General features: G+C 46.9%; 2 protein-coding genes across 2 annotated transcripts; both read right to left on the bottom strand.

Annotated features, from left to right (window-relative positions):
• Nucleotides 1–2,490: 2,490 nt before the first annotated feature.
• On the bottom strand, nt 2,491–11,650 carry LOC129327051 (zinc finger protein 271-like). Its single transcript, XM_054975473.1, has 5 exons — nt 11,087–11,650; nt 10,873–10,921; nt 10,530–10,609; nt 10,093–10,219; nt 2,491–5,625 (listed from the first exon to the last, which is right to left on the bottom strand). Exons 1-5 carry the CDS (start codon nt 11,498–11,500, stop codon nt 3,716–3,718), a joined length of 2,580 nt encoding a protein of 859 aa, XP_054831448.1. The 5' UTR covers nt 11,501–11,650; the 3' UTR covers nt 2,491–3,715.
• Nucleotides 11,651–12,460: 810 nt separating this feature from the next.
• Nucleotides 12,461–17,854, bottom strand: LOC129327071 (zinc finger protein 331-like). The gene is made up of 5 exons (XM_054975496.1): nt 17,284–17,854; nt 17,072–17,120; nt 16,260–16,339; nt 15,830–15,956; nt 12,461–14,103 (listed from the first exon to the last, which is right to left on the bottom strand). Exons 1-5 carry the CDS (start codon nt 17,608–17,610, stop codon nt 12,773–12,775), a joined length of 1,914 nt encoding a protein of 637 aa, XP_054831471.1. The 5' UTR covers nt 17,611–17,854; the 3' UTR covers nt 12,461–12,772.
• Between the last annotated feature and the right edge of the window lie 414 nt (nt 17,855–18,268).

Below are 18,268 nucleotides of genomic sequence, written 5' to 3'. Positions count from 1 at the left end.
TTGTGCATGGGAGGGAGTCAGGCTTCCTGGTCTGTGAATCTGGTTCTTCCCTGCCACAACTTTTTCTTGGCAAATTGTTTTAAGGGTACAGCTGAAAGGCTGACGTAGCAACTGCAAGGAAGCTCAGCAGGTCTCTGTCTGGTCAGAGTGTGGCCGGGAACTCTCCTGAGAATGGTATTTAAGCTGCCCCCACCCACCCCCCGCATTGACCTGAGGGCTTCCGAGTTTCTTCCCAACTGTTTCCAACCCTACGTTTGACTGAAGCACCCCCTATTTAGGACCTTGGTTAATCATACATGGAGTGGAACCAGAGATTCAGATGTGCTGCAATGCAAGCAGCGTGGTTGCTGAGCATGCAAAGGGTATGTTCATAGGGTGATATCATGCACTGCTGTGTCAGAACAACATCCCTGCAGGGTAGGGATGCCCGAATACCTGAACAGCTCAGTTCAGCTCACTTGCTGTTTGCCTGCTGAGAACGTGGAGCTTGCTGGCCATCAGTTCACCTTTGTTTTGTAACACCCTTCCAGTCTGTGCTGCTTTTCTCCCCAAGGGGGACACAAAGCGGCTTATATGTTGTTCTCCTCCCTTCTATTTTATCTTCACAGCAACCCGGTGAGGTAGGTCTGGCTGAGAGGCTGTAATGCGGCCGAAGTCACCAAGCAACCTTCTGTGGCAAAGTGGGGATTCAAACCCGGGTTTCTTAGATCCTAGTCAGATGTTCTAACTAGTGCACCACACAGGCTCTGGTAGCTCAGGGAAATTGCTAACTCCTCTTTGTTTTTTTCACAGAGGTGATTCCCCCCCCCCCACCTGTGCTGCTGGCACTTCTTGGCTTCTTGTAGGTAGACCCTTGCTTCCGTTGCAAATAGCAGAGGGAAGCTATGCGACCAGGGGGCACTGCAACTCCCATCATTATCCTGAACCTGGTGACTAAGCTGAGGCTCATAGCTTTATTTGTGGATGTTCTGCCTGGTATAAAAGGACAAAGGAGTCTTTTATTTATATAGACCAGGGGCTGGTCCTTGCTTGCTCCACTTGCCAACCTTGTAGCTCCCTGCTGTTCTCAAAGTTAATGATAATTTGCATACCGAATAAGCAGTTCTGAGTTGCAGAAATCCTGCAAGAAGCAACAGTAACTGAAATCATCATTTTTGGTGAACTCCTGCTAATTTTTTTTTATAACAAATGTCACACCTTGCCTTTCTCTCCCATGGGAACCCAAAGCTGCGTACACTATCTCCTGTCCTCCATTTATCCTCACGACAACAATCGCCAGAGGTAGGCCCAAGGGAGCTTTTGATCTTCTAAACCAGCGCTTGGAGTCAGTAACAGACTGGGTGAGGGTGAACAAACTGAAACTTAATCCTGACCACAGAGGGTAATCTGGGTTAAGTAGAAAGGTGGGACGGGGACTTGAGATCTTTCATGTCTTGGGTGAGGTTACCCTCCCCTTGAAAAGTCAGGTTTGCAGCTTGGGAGTCCTGCTCAACACAACAGACACCTTAGTCAAATAGGCGGCTTCAGTGTTTTGCGGCGCTTTTGCACAGCTGCGATTGTTCTTGGTCCAGTCAGATCTAGCCACAGTGACCCATACTTTAAGTTACATCTAGACGACTATAATGCACTCTACTTGGGGCTAGCCTTGAAAAGGGCATTAGGAATTCCTGGCCTGGGTTATCTGCAGACTTCCCCCAATACTATTCCAATGTAAGTGGATAGCTGTCTGGGTAGACATATCTTACCAGGAAATAACGCCGGGGTTTCAAAATTGGACACCGATTTTAAGATGACAACGGGAGTTGCTGTGCCAAAGATGAAGGGGAATGGGACATCCCAAGGCAGAGATCTTTTGATGGGGTTCAGCTGACCCAAGGGGTTATACTAGCTCCAACATCATTATTGGAGAAGAAAGTTAATGCAGCTGCAAAAGGGCTTTCTTTCCCTCCATTTTATCCCAGAAAATGGCCCCCTAACTTGACACATCTAATTTGGCCACCTGGATCCGTGTCACAGTAACATCAAGACTAGACTACTGAAATGCATTTACCTTGGTCTCCCATCAAGCGCCACTTGGAGCTGCAGCTGGTGCATAATGCCATGGCATGGCTATTCTCCGGAGCTGCACACATATTACTCACATTCCACAGCCACGTGCTGTACTCTACAGGACTACCACCCAACGACTCTGGCCATTTTCCGAGGCTCTGCTTCAGGTGCCTCCACCATTTCCCCGGCCCGTTAGAGCCTGTGTGATGTAGCGGTTTGCAATGTAGCAGCTGGAGTGTCTCACGTGGATCTAACAGAACCAGGTTCGAATCTCCAACTGCCCTGGAAGCTTGCTGGCTGACTTTGGGCCAAGCACAGTTTTGGATGACTGGTCACACTCGATTCAGATACAGGTGTGTGGTACACTACAAATGTTTTAGGTTTATTACCAGATATAGCCCACAAGTAACACTGTTACAGAATCTCTGATTCTAAGCCTTTATTGTGAAAATATGATTACACAGCATTCTTAATATTGGCTCAGTCCACAGATAATCACAACGTCCATCATATCTACGTAGATCATTAAAGGAGAGCAATTATGTGAATCCAAGAAGTCTTTTATGCAAAGATAGGCAGGTCACAGGCAAGGAGCTCCTTTTAGGAAGAACCTCCTTTTTTTTAAATCTTGTTTTAATTTTTTTATTGTACTGATGTATGCATTATATTACCTCCACATACAATCTATGTCAGGAAGAACCTCCTGATCAGTTCAGCTTCTTCTATTTATAGGATTTCAAAATAATCTCCTAACAATAACCACTGTCCAAAGGGCTCATATTCCTGGCTAACATAACTTCAAATAGCAGACAAGATTATCTACATATGAAATATTTTCTTGAAATATATAAAAATTGTTCGCTCGTTCTAGCTAAATTTTATTTTAAAGCTATGTAAAATTAGTGATTGCAAGTTTCTCATACATATGAATATGTTCTGGCCCTCATCCAAGACACCCGTCTTCGAATTTTATCTCCAACTTCTGTGAAGCTGGCATTGCTGTCATTCTCAGATGCTTTATTGGGCCTCAACATATAACCTCTACTGACATGAATTACACAGCTCTTCTAACCTACACAAGGCCACTGGACCGTGTTACTCCTCTGCTTTGTGACACTCTCCAAGGCAGTTCTATTCTAGGCCCCTAAACTCCATTACTGGTATGTCCAGCAATGGGACCGGGCTAGCCCAGTCTCTTTGTGCAAACACATCCGGTATGATTTTCTTGATCAAAGCCATCAACAGTTCTTCTATATTTCTAGCGATATTTGTAACAACACCGTCTCAGCCTAATGTATCCCACTGGATTCTTGTGATGGTGCAATAGAGGACCACAGGAACACATGAGCCTCTTTCTGTCAACGTTCAGGAGAAAAGAAACAGAAACAGGGAAGGTGGCCCGTGTGTGTGTGTGTGTTGAGTGTGTGTGTGTGTGATGGCCCATCAAGTCACTCCAACTCATGGCAACCCTCTAAATTAACCTGCGGAAAGTAGCTCCTCCTTTACAAAACCAAGTTAGTTTAAGAACCTCTCTGAACTGTCAGAGCCAGTCAGGTGGAGCGGTCAGCATGTCTGTCCAAGCTCAAATCCCACCGATGCCTCTGAAAGTTGCTGGCTGAGTGTGGGCCAGTGATTCATTCTCAGCCTAACTTCCCTTTCAGCAGGGTTACTGTGAGGAAAAAACAGAAGGCAGGAGAACAATGTAAGTCATTTCGGATCCCTGTTGAGGCGGAAGACAGGGTATGGTTTCTCCCATGTGGGAATGGGCAGTAAGAGTTCCATTCCCAGCAAAGCTCTTTCCACACTCCAAATATATAGATCGTTTCTCTTCTGCATGAATTCTCTCATGGTAGCTGAGCTGTGTGTTTTGCTTGAAGCTCTTTCCACATGTCAAGCATTTATATGGTTTCTTCCCCTTGTGAATACGTTGATGGACAGTAAGGTATGCGCTCCGAGCAAAGTTCTTTCCACACTCCAAGCATTTAAATGGTTTCTCCCCTGTGTGGATTTTTCGATGACCTGCAAGTCCTCCACTCCAAGCAAAGCATTTTCCACACTCCAAGCATTTATAGGGTTTCTCCCCTGTGTGGGTTCGTAGATGTGTAGTAAAGTCTTTACTCCGAGCAAAGCTCTTTCCACACTCACCACATTTATATGGTTTCTCCCCTGTATGGATTCTCTGATGGGTCCTAAGGTGTGTGCTTTCACTGAAGGTCTTTCCACATACCAAGCATTCATACGGTTTCTCCCCTGTGTGGATTCGTTGATGGACAGTAAGCTGTGTACTCCAAGTAAAGCTCTTTCCACACTCCAGACATTTAAATGGTTTCTCCACTGTGTGGATTTGTTGATGAGCAGCAAGACCTCCACTCAAAGAAAAGTTCTTTCCACACTCCAAGCATTTATATGGTTTCTCCCCTGTGTGAGTTCGTCGATGGGTAGTAAGATCTTTACTCCAAGCAAAACTCTTTCCACATTCAGAACATTTATATGGTTTCTCCCCTGTGTGGGTTCGTCGATGGGTAGTAAGATCTTGACTCCGAGCAAAGCTCTTTCCACATTCAGGACATTTATATGGTTTCTCCCCTGTGTGGATTCGTCGATGGATAGTAAGGTCCTTACTCCAAGCAAAGCATTTTCCACAGTCCAAGCATTTATATGGTTTCTCCCCTGTGTGAGTTCGTAGATGGGTAGTAAAGTCTTTACTCCGAGCAAAATTCTTTCCACACTCAAAACATTTATATGGTTTCACTCCTGTATGGATTCTCTGATGGGTTCTAAGGTGTGTGCTTTCATTGAAGCTCTTTCCACACTCCAAGCATTCGTATGGTTTCTCCCCTGTGTGGATTCGTTGATGGACAGTAAGCTGCGTACTCCAAGCAAAGCTCTTTCCACACTCTAGGCATTTAAATGGTTTTTCCCCTGTGTGGATTTGTCGATGAGCAGCAAGTCCTCCACTCGAAGAAAAGCTCTTTCCGCACTGCAAGCATTTATACGGTTTCTCTCCTGTGTGGGTTCGTCGATGGGTAGTAAGATCTTTACTCCAGCCAAAGCTTTTTCCACACTCAGAACATTTATATGGTTTTTCCCCTGTGTGGGTTCGTCGATGGGTAGTACGGTCTCGACTCCGAGCAAAGCTCTTTCCACACTCAGAACATTTATATGGTTTTTCCCCTGTGTGGATTCGTCGATGGGTAGTAAGGTCTTTACTCCAAGCAAAGCTCTTTCCACACTCCAAGCATTTATATGGTTTCTCCCCTGTGTGGATTCTCTGATGGGATCTAAGTTGTGTGTTTTTACTGAAACACTTTCCACACTCCAAGCATTTATATGGTTTCTCCTCTGTGTGGTTTTTCCAATGTTTATCAAACATTGATTGATAATTGAATGCTTTCCCACATACAGGGCAAGTGATCTTTCGTTGGTCTGGGGGGATGTCCAGGGACTCAGCACCAGAAGAAGCACAGGATTCATTTCTCCTGTTCCGTTCTGTTCCAGTGTTTCTTCCCTGCTGTTTCCCATCCAATGACAGGTGTTCTGGTTCTCCCTTCACTGTGTTCTGGGGCCCATGAACCTCTGGAATAAAAATAAAAGATATGTAAGATCTTAAAACAAAAGCCAAATCAAGGAAAGTATGCCATGAACTGCTCGTGATGACTACAGAACAGAATTTGCAGAGGAGACAAATCATGCACCATTTTAACTGGCTTTTCATTTTTCCTGAAGAGTAGTTCCATCAGAGACAATGCAACTTAATAGAGCCACCATGTTTAGAGGTAGTATCTCTCTGAAGGCTGGTTGTCTGCAAGGTAATCCCAGAGCGAGACTTTGGTTCTGCTCATCTGCCTTTGAACCTTCCTAGGACCCTCGTTGTTCAGTGTGGGAAACAAGAGGCTGGACTAGAAGAACCTCTGACAGATCACTTTCTGTATTCAAACACAGAACAGAATGGCATTCACTGGTTTACCAGTTTGGAGCAGAACAGTGGCGACCCAAGCTGAGCCCTCAACTTGAACAGCTCACAGATTTATTGTGTAGTTAAACAGAATGATCTCACAACTGTTGCTTTGTGCTTCTTAAAAGAAGTCCAGGAAAACAAGTAATAATTCACAGAAAACCAGAAATATATGGACACTGCCTGACCTGGACTCATCACCTCTCAGGTCCAATCTTGTCTCTCCAAAGCACCACTACCAATCAGAAGACACAATACTGATCTAGAGGGACCAACTGGAGCTAGGGGCTGTGCTTCCTAAGTTGAAGGCCTTAATTGCTCACTGATTAAATATTAAGAGATGTGATCTGATCATTACGGGTTTAATAAATACAATATGAATATTATACCTAGAATCATGGATGTTTTGTGTCAGCAGGATATGAGTATGATTTGTGTGCAATTCGTTTTCATATGCCTTGATTACCGTGTAGATATATTCATGACACTAATATTTTGTTTTGGAAATTTCTATGGAAATCCTTATTTGTTGTTTATTTACACTCTGCCTTTCTCATGGCAATACAAGGCAGATTACATATTGCAAGTGAATACAATATAATCAATAGCTTGAACATTCACAGAGCAAAGATACAATATGATCAACAGGACATTCAATGAAAACAGATATGAGGTATGGTAACCACAATGCGAACTGGCATAAGTCCTAACACAGATGAAAGCTTTCTGAATTGAGTTTTTAGTGGGTAGCCAGCAGGATTTCAGTCCAGTGACCAATCTGGCTGGCCTCTAAGGTGCTACTGGACTCAAATCCTGCATGTCTGAATTAAAGCATAAGTAATTAACATGAAATCTTTAGCAACATAGAACCAACCAATAGGAGCGCATCGACATCAGCAGACTGCACTCAACTGTCCAGTCTATAGTCCCTGTCCCTTACTAAGTTATCTCTTTAAGCTATTCCTTATGACACAGCCCTATAATCTGAGTAGAGAACCCTCCTGAATAATTCAATCTTACCCAGTCTGTGGAAAGCCAGGAGACCAGGACCTTTCCTGACCTCTCAGGCAGGCCACTCCACAATATGGGGTTACCACAGAGAAAGTGCATGTACAGGCAGCTGTTGAGCGAAGTTGCTGTGGTAGAACATAGGGAGAGAGGCGGTTTCATAGATACGAGAGGCCTGGGCCATGATGGGCTTTGAATGTAAGTTATGAGGCTGAATGGGTAGCCAATGGAATGACTGCAGAGTGGGAGTGATGCGCATGCTCCGTCTAGCTCCTGAAAACAAATGAGCTGCAGCATCTTGTACCAGCTGGAGTGTCTGAGTGGACTTTGAGGGGAGACCAATGTAGAGTGAATTACAGTAGTCTAGTCTCATTATTACTGCGGTATGAGTTCAGGTGCCAGATCAGCTGTGTCGAGGCAGGTGGCCATCTTCCAGGCTTGTGTAAGTTGGGAGAAGACCTTTTCTCTTTTGCAGTTACTTGCTTCTCTAGCATCACTGCTGGGTCCAATATAACCAGCAAGGTCAATCGAATTCCATAAAAGACTGGAAGCACCAATGCCCTTCAAGATCTCTACTTTTCCAACCAGCATCACTTCTGCCTTGTCTGGGTTCAATTTCAATTGGTTGGCTTTCCGCCATTTGACCCCAGCTGCCAAGGAGCAACTCAGTAACTCTACAGCATCACCAGGGAATTTGGATAGTGAGATAAAGAGCTGGGTATCATCTACATATCGATGGCATTCAGTTCCGTATCTACAAATTATTCTACGGGCTTTACATAGAGGTTGAATAACATGGGAGGATAGGAATGCATCCTGTGGAATGCTGTGTTTTTATTGGCTTTACTGTATACAGAGTTAGCTTTTGAAGGTGCCTTGTTTAGTAAGCAGTTCACGGGAGACGTTTTTGTTTCTGTCTTTCCAGGAATCTCTTTTTTTCTAGTTCTTATGTCCCTGGCTTGTTTATATTTTAATACTAGTAATTTATTTAGTGTTTAAGGTTGTGAGGCACTGTTGATATTCATGAGCTCCCTCAAAAAGTACCTGGGGAGGCAGATAGATAAATCAACATTGAATACTATTGGGTATACAAAAATTTCCTGCTAGATCAGGCACCAATAAGTCTGCATTTTGGTCTCAGTTATAATCTCTCTTTCTCATGTGAGAAAACTTTCCTAGATATTCTTGAATATTTCCTCTTGAGAAATCTCTCCATTATCAAGGGGTAAAGACAGGGTCGGATCTATGGTTGCTAGTGCCCAGGGCAACCGTAGTTAGGCTAGTTGCGCGTGCGCATAGCACACGCACTCCTGGTGCTGCGTGATGACGTCACTCTTGTGACGTCATCTTGCTGGGGCGCCCCCCCCACGGCAAGCCGGCTGTCCCAGCGTGCTGCGGAGTTGGCAGCAGCGGCAGCACGAGTGGCTCGGAGGCTGCCCGCGCCGTTCAGCTGCCCCGCAGGACAAGGGGTGGCCAGCTTGCTGCACACCCCTTGTCCTGTGGAAAGGCAAACGGCGCGGGCAGCCTCCCAGCCACTTGTGCTGCCGCCGCTGCCAGCTCCATAGCACGCCGGGACAGCCGGCTTGCGGCAGGGGCGGGGGGAAAGGCGAACGGCGCGGGCGGCCTCCCAGCCTCCCGAGGCAGGCAAAAGGCAGTGCGGGTGGCTGGGAGGCCACCCACAACGTTCACCTTTCCCCAGGACAAGGGGCACGTGGGCAAGCCAGCTGCTCCTTGTCCTACAGGAAAGGCAAAAGGCAGCACGGGTGGCTGGGAGGCTGCCCGCGCCAATCGCCTTTCCCCAGGCGCGCTCCCGGGGCTGGCAGCTGCGCCCAGTGCCCCCTCTTTGGCAGCGCCGGGGGCAGACTACCCCCCCCGCCCCCCCGTCGATCTGGCCCTGGGTAAAGATTAGCCAAAGAGGTCCTGTCTGGGGTGCACCAAAAAAAAATTACACCACAAATATAGGTACATGCCTGTTGATATCTTTCTGGTCCGTCCTGAAAAATAGATTTCTATTTCCATGCTGTGTGGAAACAGAAGAGGTTTGGGAACCAGAAGTTCTTTGTAACCTAAACCAGAGCAGGAGGGACCAGGAACTTCAGCACAGGGAGGGGAAGCCCTAGCCAAGACAGACCTACAAGGAGAAAGCTATCTTAGCTCCCTTCAAAGGAAAGCAGGATCCTCCATGCCATCCACCTTATGAGGCTCTAAAAAAGGGCCTAAGGACTCCTCTCACTTTGAAGGGACCTCACAGTCCTCCCAGAATGGGAAAGTGTGATGGATCCTGTAAAACCTTGAACTTCTACTAACAATACAAACTTTTTTTTAATATATACAAACCTGATTTCACTAATTAGGATATTTTTATCCCACTTCCTTCCCAGCATCTTTCTGACAGGATTTTCTCCTCTGATTTTAATAGCAGCCTAACACACAGGAATTCCAAATGGAAAGTTCTTCTTGATTTGGACCAAAGCGTCACCGGCTAAAACCCGGATTTTCTTGGTTTGTTCTTCAGGGCTTTGCCATCTCATTTTCCTGCACGTATGAACCATGCCTAAGCATACCCTGGTGTAAGTAGAATGAAGATACGAGGATGACCTCAATTCGCCCCTTCAGTCCCTCCCCCCACAGGTATCTTCTTCATGTCCACTGAGACATTTTAAGGTCCGTGAGGCAAAGAAATGTCTTCTTGTACCTTGTGAAATGCACGTTGAGGGCCCTATCAAAGTACAAACATTATTGTTATTATTTTTTTAAGTGCTAGTTCCCTCAGCTGCTCTGAAAGGCTCTTTAAAAGGTTCAGTCATGGGGGCCAATCCCCCTCCCTGCCCTGCTTTTAATGGGCTTCCACAATGGGCCAGATCAATCCTTAATGGGAAGTTGCAGGGGGGCAGCTATTCCTTTTGCCTTACAACGTAATACTTAGGGGATCCACCATGAACACAAGCCCCTCCCTTGACTGCACGTGGGCCCACTTCACTGCCCTACTGAGAGTCTCCACTGGAAGACCACAACAAGAGTCCTTCTTAGGAGTAATTTCTGCCTTCAGCATCCATGAATAAGAGAAAGGAGAGCATTACCCAAAGAGGCCATGTTCTGCCAGTTTTCCTCCATGACTTCCTTGTGAAGGGTTTTTTGGTCCGGATTCAACAGGGCCCACTCCTCCTCCATGAAGTACACAGACACCTCCTCAAAGGTCACCAGACCCTGAAAATAGGGGGGGAAATAATAACTCTCTCTTCTCACAGATAGTATCACAATTCTTCCCTAACTGGGCTCCAAAAGGACTGTAATGAAACACTCGCTTTCAGGCATCCAAACCTCCACCCGGCATTCTCATGTTCTGTCTAGGGAGAAGCAAAGGTAGGAGTCATGGGAAGGACAGAGAGAAAGATTTTCCCCAGCTTAGGGAGGGAAGGGGGGAGGCGTTCAGGGGCACGAGCCACACATTTTCATTTTCTCTCTACTGAGCAGCAGAGAAAGCAGGCAAGGGAAAGAGAGCCAGATTCTCACTTACCTGATCTGGCTGCATGGAAGCTGCTTTCTCTCTGTCACAAAGAGAGGGCACAGAATGCGTCACTAGTTTCAAGGCACCACCTGTGAAGAATAAAAAGTTAATTGGAAAACAGTTTATACTTACAAGTACTTTCCCTTCTGACCCTTAGATGGGAACAAAATAAATGTCCCTATACTGGCTCATGGGCATAACTAAAACTACTCATTCAGATGCAGAGAGATTTATTCAAGCAAATTTTTCAATTGAGGATGGCATTTCTTTCCAATGCAGGTGCAGGAAGCATAAAAAGCAGTCCACAGAGTCTTGGCATCCAGTGGGAACCACACATGGCTTTTGAGCCTACCTGGAAAAGCTGTTCCATGGTCACTCTCCTGCTCCATCTTCTCCTGCACCTGTAACAGAAGTGAGAGTCCCAGAAAGGGGAAACATAAGTAAAGAAAGAGGGAAGAGGCTGAGGAGGGAGTTCCTAAAAATGACAGGGAAATCTGTGTGGATGCGGAGATCCTCTTGGGACATATTCTGTGCCCCAGACACACTCCCTGGCGAAGCCCCCTCACCTGCTGCGGCTCCTGCTCCTCGCCCTCTGCCTGGCTCAGGAGGAAGCCCTCGGCCAGGGCCACCGCCTGGGCGCTGCTCTCGGGCCCGCAGCCCCGCACCCAGCGCTCCATCTCCGGGGGCAGGACGGCCAGGAGCTGCTCCAGGAGCACCAGGTCCAGCATCTCCCGCTTGCTGCGCCTCTCGGGCTCCAGCCACTGGCGGCAGAGCTGATGGAGGCGGCTGCAGACCCGCCGGGGCCCCTCGGCCTCCCGGTAGCGGAGCTGCCTGAAGCGCCGGCGCTGCGCGTCCCAAGGGCGCTCCTCCTCGTCCCCCGGGCCCTTCTGCGCGGGGCCTTCCTCCGCTCCGCTCCCAGCCCCGGAGGTCTCGGAGCCCTTCCCCGCTTCCAGGCCCACCGGGCCCGCCTCTGCCCTCATCCTCGCCGGCTCCACGGGCAGCCGCCGCCTGGCCCAGCCCGCCGCCCTCCTCCCCTGACAAGCGACTCTGCTGAATTCCTCAACGGCGGGATCCCCCCTCAAAAGCGGGGAGCAAAATACGATTTTCACGCCCGACTTCAAGAAGGAAAATCGGACGCGGCTCCCCTGGCGCTACCGCCCCGCCCCTTCGCCCAACCTCGCTCCCAACTACCGGGCGGGAAACGCAAAGTTAACCCTCCCCGCGGAAGACGTCAGCACCGGAAGGGACTCTGGCAGGTCACGTGGTCTGCTTTCTTCGTGCCTCTTTAGGAACTGAGACGCTCGTTCCCCTTAACCCTTTGGGGGAATCTCCCTCCCGCCAGCTCTAGGGACGCTCCCCTCGCTTCGCCCGGCAGGAGCGTGGCTCAAACGGAAGGGTTCGCCCTCTAAGCCTCACTCCAATGGCACTACTCGGGAGTAACTGCAAACAAGAGGAAAGGTAAGATTCTGCCCCACCCTTTCCATCCCTTCTTGGTGGTGACAGTGCCCTCAAGCCATAGCTTATTTATGGCGACCCCTGGAGGTGTTTTCATGGCAAGAGACTAACGGAGGTGGATTGCCATTGCCTGCCTCTGCTTATTCCTTCGTTTTTTACCCTTAGGGGCGATCCTGAGGTTCAGAATGGGAGGGAGGCAGAATCCATAAAGGAAAGATTTACTCTTACTCTCAGATCTTACTCAGATCTCCTCCAACACCACTTTCCAAATGAGTCTAACTTTCACATATATACACAGTAATAGGAAAAACCATAGATTGCATTATATTGATGTTGGTTCTCAACAATACATCCTTATCATTAAGGATCTTCTTAAGATCTTTCCAAGTTTCAATTCTGATTTCTTGGATGCAGTCTCCCTTTTGTTTAATGATTGAGACAAGGAATAAAAAATATTTAACAACTTCAATTTATTTATTGTCAACTTTAAAAACTGAGCCATTACTCAGTAGTCACTGTTTTTGTCTTCCTAATGTTCAGCTATAATCCTGCTTTGGCATTCCTTCCTTTCATTTTCATTAGTAGTCATTTCAAGCCTTCCTTTTTTGCTGATTGCAGGTGGAACATTCCTCTTTCTTTACAAAACAAAATAAATTTAAGAATCCCCCTGAATTGTCCAAGCCAGGCAGATGGAACGGTCACAGTGTCCAAGTTCAAATCCCACCTGTGCCTCTGAACGTTGCTGGTTGACTGTGAGAAAGTGATTCATTTTCAGCCTAACTTTCCTTTCAGCAGGGTTACTGGGAGGAAAAAATGGAAGGGAGGAGAACAAGGTAAGTCATTTCAGAACTCTGTTGAGAAAGGCAAGGTATAGTTTCTCCTGTACGGATATTTCGATGGGCAATAAAAGTTCCATCCCCAGTAAAGCTCTTTCCATATTCCAAATATATAGATCGTTTGTCTTCTGCATGGATTCTCTCATGGTAGCTAAGTTGTGTGTTTTGTTTGAAGCTCTTTCCACATGTCAAGCATATATATGGTTTCTCACCTGTGTGGGTTCGTTGATGGTTAGTAAGATCTTTACTCCAAGGAAAGGCCTTTCCACACTCAGAACATTTATATGGTTCCTCCCCTGTATGGATTTGTTGATGGATAGCAAGCTGTTTATTCCAAGTAAAGGTCTTTTCACACTCCATGCATTTATATGGTTTCTCCCCTGTGTGGGTCCTTCGATGGGCAGTAAGATCGTGACTCCGAGCAAACCCCTTTCCACACTCAGAACATTTATATGGTTTCTCACCTGTGTGGATTCGTCGATGGATAGTAAGTTCTCCATTCCGAGCAAAGCTCTTCTCACATTCCAAACAGTTATATGGTTTTTCCCCTGTGTGGGTTCGTCGATGGGTAGTAAGATCTATATTCCGAGCAAAGCTCTTTCCACACTCCAAGCATTTATATGGTTTCTCCCTTGTGTGGATTTGCTGATGGGCGGTAAGATCTTTTCCCCAAGCAAAGCTCTTTTCACACTCAGAACATTTATATGGTTTCTCTCCTGTGTGGATTCTCTGATGGCATCTAAGTTGTGTGCTTTCATCGAAGCACTTTCCACACTCCAAGCATTTATATGGTTTCTCCTCTGTGTGGATTCGTTGATGGACAGTAAGACGTTTTTTCTGAGCAAAGTTCTTTCCACATTCCAAGCATTTATATGGCCTCTCCCCTCGGTGGATTCTTTGATGGACAGTAAGTTGTCTACTCCAAACAAAGCTCATTCCACACTCCAAGCATTTATGAGCTTTCCCTTCTGTATGAATGTTTCTGCTTTCCAAAAGATGTTCCTTCTGAATAAAGGCATTTCCATTTCCATACTTAAAACATTCATATGGCTTCTCCTCTGTGTGGATTTTCCAATGTCTATCAAACACTGACTGATAAATAAATGTTTTCCCACATACAGGGCAAGTGATCATTCCTTGGTCTGGAGGGATGTCCAGGGATTCAGCACCTTCAGAAGCACAGGATTCATTCCCCATGTTCCATTCTGTTCCAGTGTTTCTTCTCTGTTCTTTCCTATCCAATGACAGCTCTTCTGGTTCTCCATCAGGGTCTTTCTGGGGACCATCAGCCTCTGGAATGAAAATAAAAGATTGGATGACTACGGAATAGAACTGGCAGGGGAAACAAGTCATGCACCATATTAATTAGCTTTTGATTCTTCCTTCAGAGGAGTATGACTCTTGCCAGGCTTTGGAATAACCGTAATATAAGCATTCCGTAGTGATGCTGGCAACAAGCTGGATCCAAAAATCCCAGGGTGCGACTGATATAATTTTGGAATTAGAAAACTTGAAAACAATTTCTACCATTCAATAGGCAACCCATCTGGTATTGCAGATTTACCAGTGCTCAAATTCATTATCATTATCTTAATTTCATCCACATGCAAAGGTTCAGCCAGAAACTGTTGCTGAGCCATATCTAAACATGGAAGTTCAAGTTGAGAGAAAAATGCATTCCAGTGTTTTAGCAGTTTGTTGCCCTCACTATATAATTTGGAATGAAACTTTTGAAACTGTAAATTTATTTTAGTAGAGGCAGTATGTATTACATTCTTCTAATATTTAATCAAAGGAATATCATTCTTATTCATTTTCTGCTTTCCCAATATGACTGACACAAACAGTACCTATGGATCTTAACGTGAGACACATTCCCCGAAAAATCATGTTTAGAGTAAATTGGACACCATTGCACCTTCTCAATAAAAGATTCAGTACCTAATTGTTGCCATTGTAACTTAAAGGATATGTCTCTTAAGCATATGCTTTGGGCATGTGCAGTTATTTAGTCTTTCTGAGACAACCTTATCACTCGCATTAATTTTTATATTAGAATGTTCATTCATTTTTGAGGATTTCTATTTCCTTGAGCATGGAAAGAGAATGAGGTTTGGGAACCAGAAGTCCTTTGTGACCCCAATTACAGAAGAAGGGAACAGGAACTTCAGAACAGGGAAGGGAAACTCTAGCCCAGACAGCGCCACAAGGAGACAGCTATCTTAGCCTCCTCCAAAGCCAAGCAGGATCCAACATTCCAGCCTGACATGACCTAATGTGGCTCTGACAAAGGGTCTATGGGCTCCTCTCACTTTGAAGGGCCCCCACAATCCTCCCAGGATGAGAAAATGTGATGTATCCCCCGAAACCTTGAACTCCTTCTAACAATCCAGAAATTCTTTTTTTAACTTATGCAAATCTGATTTCACTAATTTGGACCTTTCCCCCCTAACTTTCCTTGGAGGGACTCAAAACAGCTTTTTCTTCCATGCCAGCATCTTTCTGACAGGATCTGCTCCTCTGATTTTATTGCAGCCTGATACACAGGAATTCAGCAGGCAAAGTTCTTCTGGATGTAGACCAAAGCTTCACCTGGAAAAACCCTGTTGTTCTCGGTTTGTTATACAGGGTTCTGCCATCTTGTTTTCCTGCATGTGTCGACCATGCTTAAGCCTACACTGGTGTAAGTAGAATGGATACAGTAGAATGACTCCAATTCATTCCTTCCCCCGCAGTTATCTTCTTCACGTCTAATGGGAGATTGTAAGTTCCTTAGGCCAAGAAAATGTCTTCTTGTTCTAAAAGTAAAATAGCTAAAAGCTATTCTTTTTAGCTTAGAAACCAGTATTTTAGTTTACAAACCAATTTTTGAGGTATCCACAACAAGAACACAAGGCCCTGCCTTGCTTGCACGTGGGCCCACTTCACTGCCCTACTGAGAATCTCTATTGGAGAAGCACTATAGAAGGAGCAATTTCTGCCTTCAGCATCTGTGAATGAGAGAAAGGAGAGCATTACCCAAAGAGGCCACTTTCAGCCAGTTTTCCTCCATTACTTCCTTATGAAGGCTTCTTTGGTCTTCATTCAGCAGGGCCCACTCCTCCTCAGTGAAGTACACAGATACCTCCCCAAAGGTCATCAGGCCCTGAAAATAGAGGGGGGGAAATAATGAACCTCTTTCTCCTCATAATTCTTCCCTATTCTAACTGGACACCAAAGGACTATAATGAGATGCTTGCTTTCAGGATTCAAGCCTCTATGAGACATTTTCATGTTTTTTCTACTAAACGACACGGATAGCAGCCACAGGAAGAAGAAAGAAAGATCTTCTTCACTTATGGAGGGGGGGCATTTCGGGGCATGGTCTACAGAACCACACATTTTCATTTTCTCTCTACTGAGCAGCAGAGAAAGCAGGCAAGGGAAAGAGAGGCAGATTTTCACTTACCTGATCTGGCTGCATGGAAGCTGCTTTCTCTCTGTCACAAACAGAGGGCACAGAATGTGTCACTGGTTTCAAGGCACCACCTAAGAAGGATAAAAAGTTAACTGGAAGGCAGTTTATACTTTACAAATATTTTCCTTTCTGGTCCTTGGATGGAAAAAAATAATTGTCCCTACCCTGGCTCATGGACCTAACTAAAGTTGCTCATTCACATGCAGAGAGACGTACTAAAAACTTTTTTGAATTGAAGATGGAGCTTCTTTGCAACAAAAGTGCAGGGAGCATAAAAGCAGACCACAGATTTCTGGCACACTAATGGAGGACAAGGAGAACAACACTGCTTTCGATGTGGATTCGGAGGGAGCCCTGGGACCTATTCTGTGCCCCAGATATTACTTGGTGAAACCCTGCTCATTAAGATGCAGAGACTTGCTCAAGCAAATTTTTGAATTGGGGATGGAGCCTCTTTCCAACACAGCTGCAGGGAACATAAAAAGCAGTCCGCAGATTTCTGACACGTGAAGAGTGGTAAACTGCAGTACTTCAGTCCAAGCTCTGCTCACGACCTGAGTTCGATCCTGGCAGAAGCCAGGTTCATGTAGCCGGCTCAAGGTTGACTCAGCCTTCCATCCTTCCGAGGTCAGTAAAATGAGTTCCCTGGGGTAAAGTGTAGATGACTGGGGAAGGCAATGGCAAACCACCCCATAAAAAGTCTGCCAAGAAAACGTGATGTGACGTCCCCCCATAGGTCAGTGCTTGCATAGGGGACTACCTTTACCTTTACTCAGTGGGAACGACACTGCTTTTGAACTTACCTGGAAAACTTGCTCCATGGTTACAGTCTTGCATGATCTGCTCCTGCATCTGAAACAGAAGGTGGGGAAACCAGCAAGGGAGAGTGATGAGAAATGGAAGAGGAAACTGGCTAGGTGGGTCTGAGAAAAGTGAGGACAAACCATGTGGATTCTGTGGTCGCCCAGGGTCGTATCCCGTGCCCCAGCCACACTACCTGGCGAAGCCCCCTCACCTGCTCCAGCTTCTTCTCCTCTGCCTGGCTCAGGAGGAAGCCCTCGGCCAGGGCCACCGCCTGGGCGCTGCTCTCGGGCCCGCAGCCCCGCACCCAGCGCTCCATCTCCGGGGGCAGGACGGCCAGGAGCTGCTCCAGGAGCACCAGGTCCAGCATCTCCCGCTTGCTGCGCCTCTCGGGCTCCAGCCACTGGCGGCAAAGGGCGTGGAGGCGGCTGCAGACCCCCCGGGGCCCCTCGGCCTCCCGGTAGCGGAGCTGCCTGAAGCGCCGGCGCTGCGCGTCCCAAGGGCGCTCCTCCTCGTCCCCCGGGCCCGCCTCTGCCCTCATCCTCCCCTGCTCCACGGGCAGCCGCCGCCTGGCCCAGCCCGCCGCCCTCCTCCCCTGACAAGCGACTCTGCTGATTTCCTCAACGGCGGAATCCCCCGTCAAAAGCCGGGAGGAGTTTTGCGCGGGAAAGACGGTTTTGTTTTAAAAGTCCAACGCGGCTCTTCGGACTCTTCCACTTCTCCCGCTCCCAACTCCCGGGCGGGAAACGCAAAGGCTTCCCACAGAAGCCGTTAACGGAAGCCGTGACTCTGGCGGGTCACGTGGCCGCCCTTTTCGTGCCTCTCTAGGAACTGAGACTCTTTCTACTTAACCCTTGGGGGGAATCTCCCTCCCGCCCGACAGGAGCGCGGCTCGCACGGAAGGGCACTACTCGGGAGTAACTGCAAACTGGGGGAAAGGGAAAAGACGCTTCTGCCCCGTCCCTGCTTATCCTTCGTGGTTCCCCTCTTAGGAGCGATCCTGAGGTTCAGAATAGGAGGGAGGCAGCTAAGTGGAGTCACGGAATGCAGAGCAATATGGGACGGGGTAAAACCGGGCAGGCACTAAAGAAATGCTAGTCCCACAAAAAACTGTGGGAAGCATTAAAGACATTGTAGAACAAGATTTTAGAAATGAATACACAGGACTGTCCCACTTTTATTAACCCTTTCCCTGCGAA

Source organism: Eublepharis macularius, chromosome 4 (genome assembly GCF_028583425.1).
Source record: "Eublepharis macularius isolate TG4126 chromosome 4, MPM_Emac_v1.0, whole genome shotgun sequence".
Taxonomy (NCBI): domain Eukaryota; kingdom Metazoa; phylum Chordata; class Lepidosauria; order Squamata; family Eublepharidae; genus Eublepharis; species Eublepharis macularius.
The sequence above is the reverse complement of the archived record's forward strand: the minus strand, read 5'-3'. Positions and strand labels throughout refer to the sequence as shown.

Coding starts and splice junctions, on each gene's coding strand:
- LOC129327071 (XM_054975496.1), bottom strand. CDS start 17,610: ATGAGGGCAGAGGCGGGCCCGGGGGACGAGGAGGAGCGCCCTTGGGAC. Junction 16,340..17,071: donor CCATGGAGCAAGTTTTCCAG/GTAAGTTCAAAA, acceptor TATCCTTCTTAG/GTGGTGCCTTGAAACCAGTG. Junction 14,104..15,829: donor GCTGAAAGTGGCCTCTTTGG/GTAATGCTCTCC, acceptor TTTTCATTCCAG/AGGCTGATGGTCCCCAGAAA.
- LOC129327051 (XM_054975473.1), bottom strand. CDS start 11,500: ATGAGGGCAGAGGCGGGCCCGGTGGGCCTGGAAGCGGGGAAGGGCTCC. Junction 10,610..10,872: donor CCATGGAACAGCTTTTCCAG/GTAGGCTCAAAA, acceptor TATTCTTCACAG/GTGGTGCCTTGAAACTAGTG. Junction 10,220..10,529: donor CTTCCATGCAGCCAGATCAG/GTAAGTGAGAAT, acceptor CCCTATTTTCAG/GGTCTGGTGACCTTTGAGGA.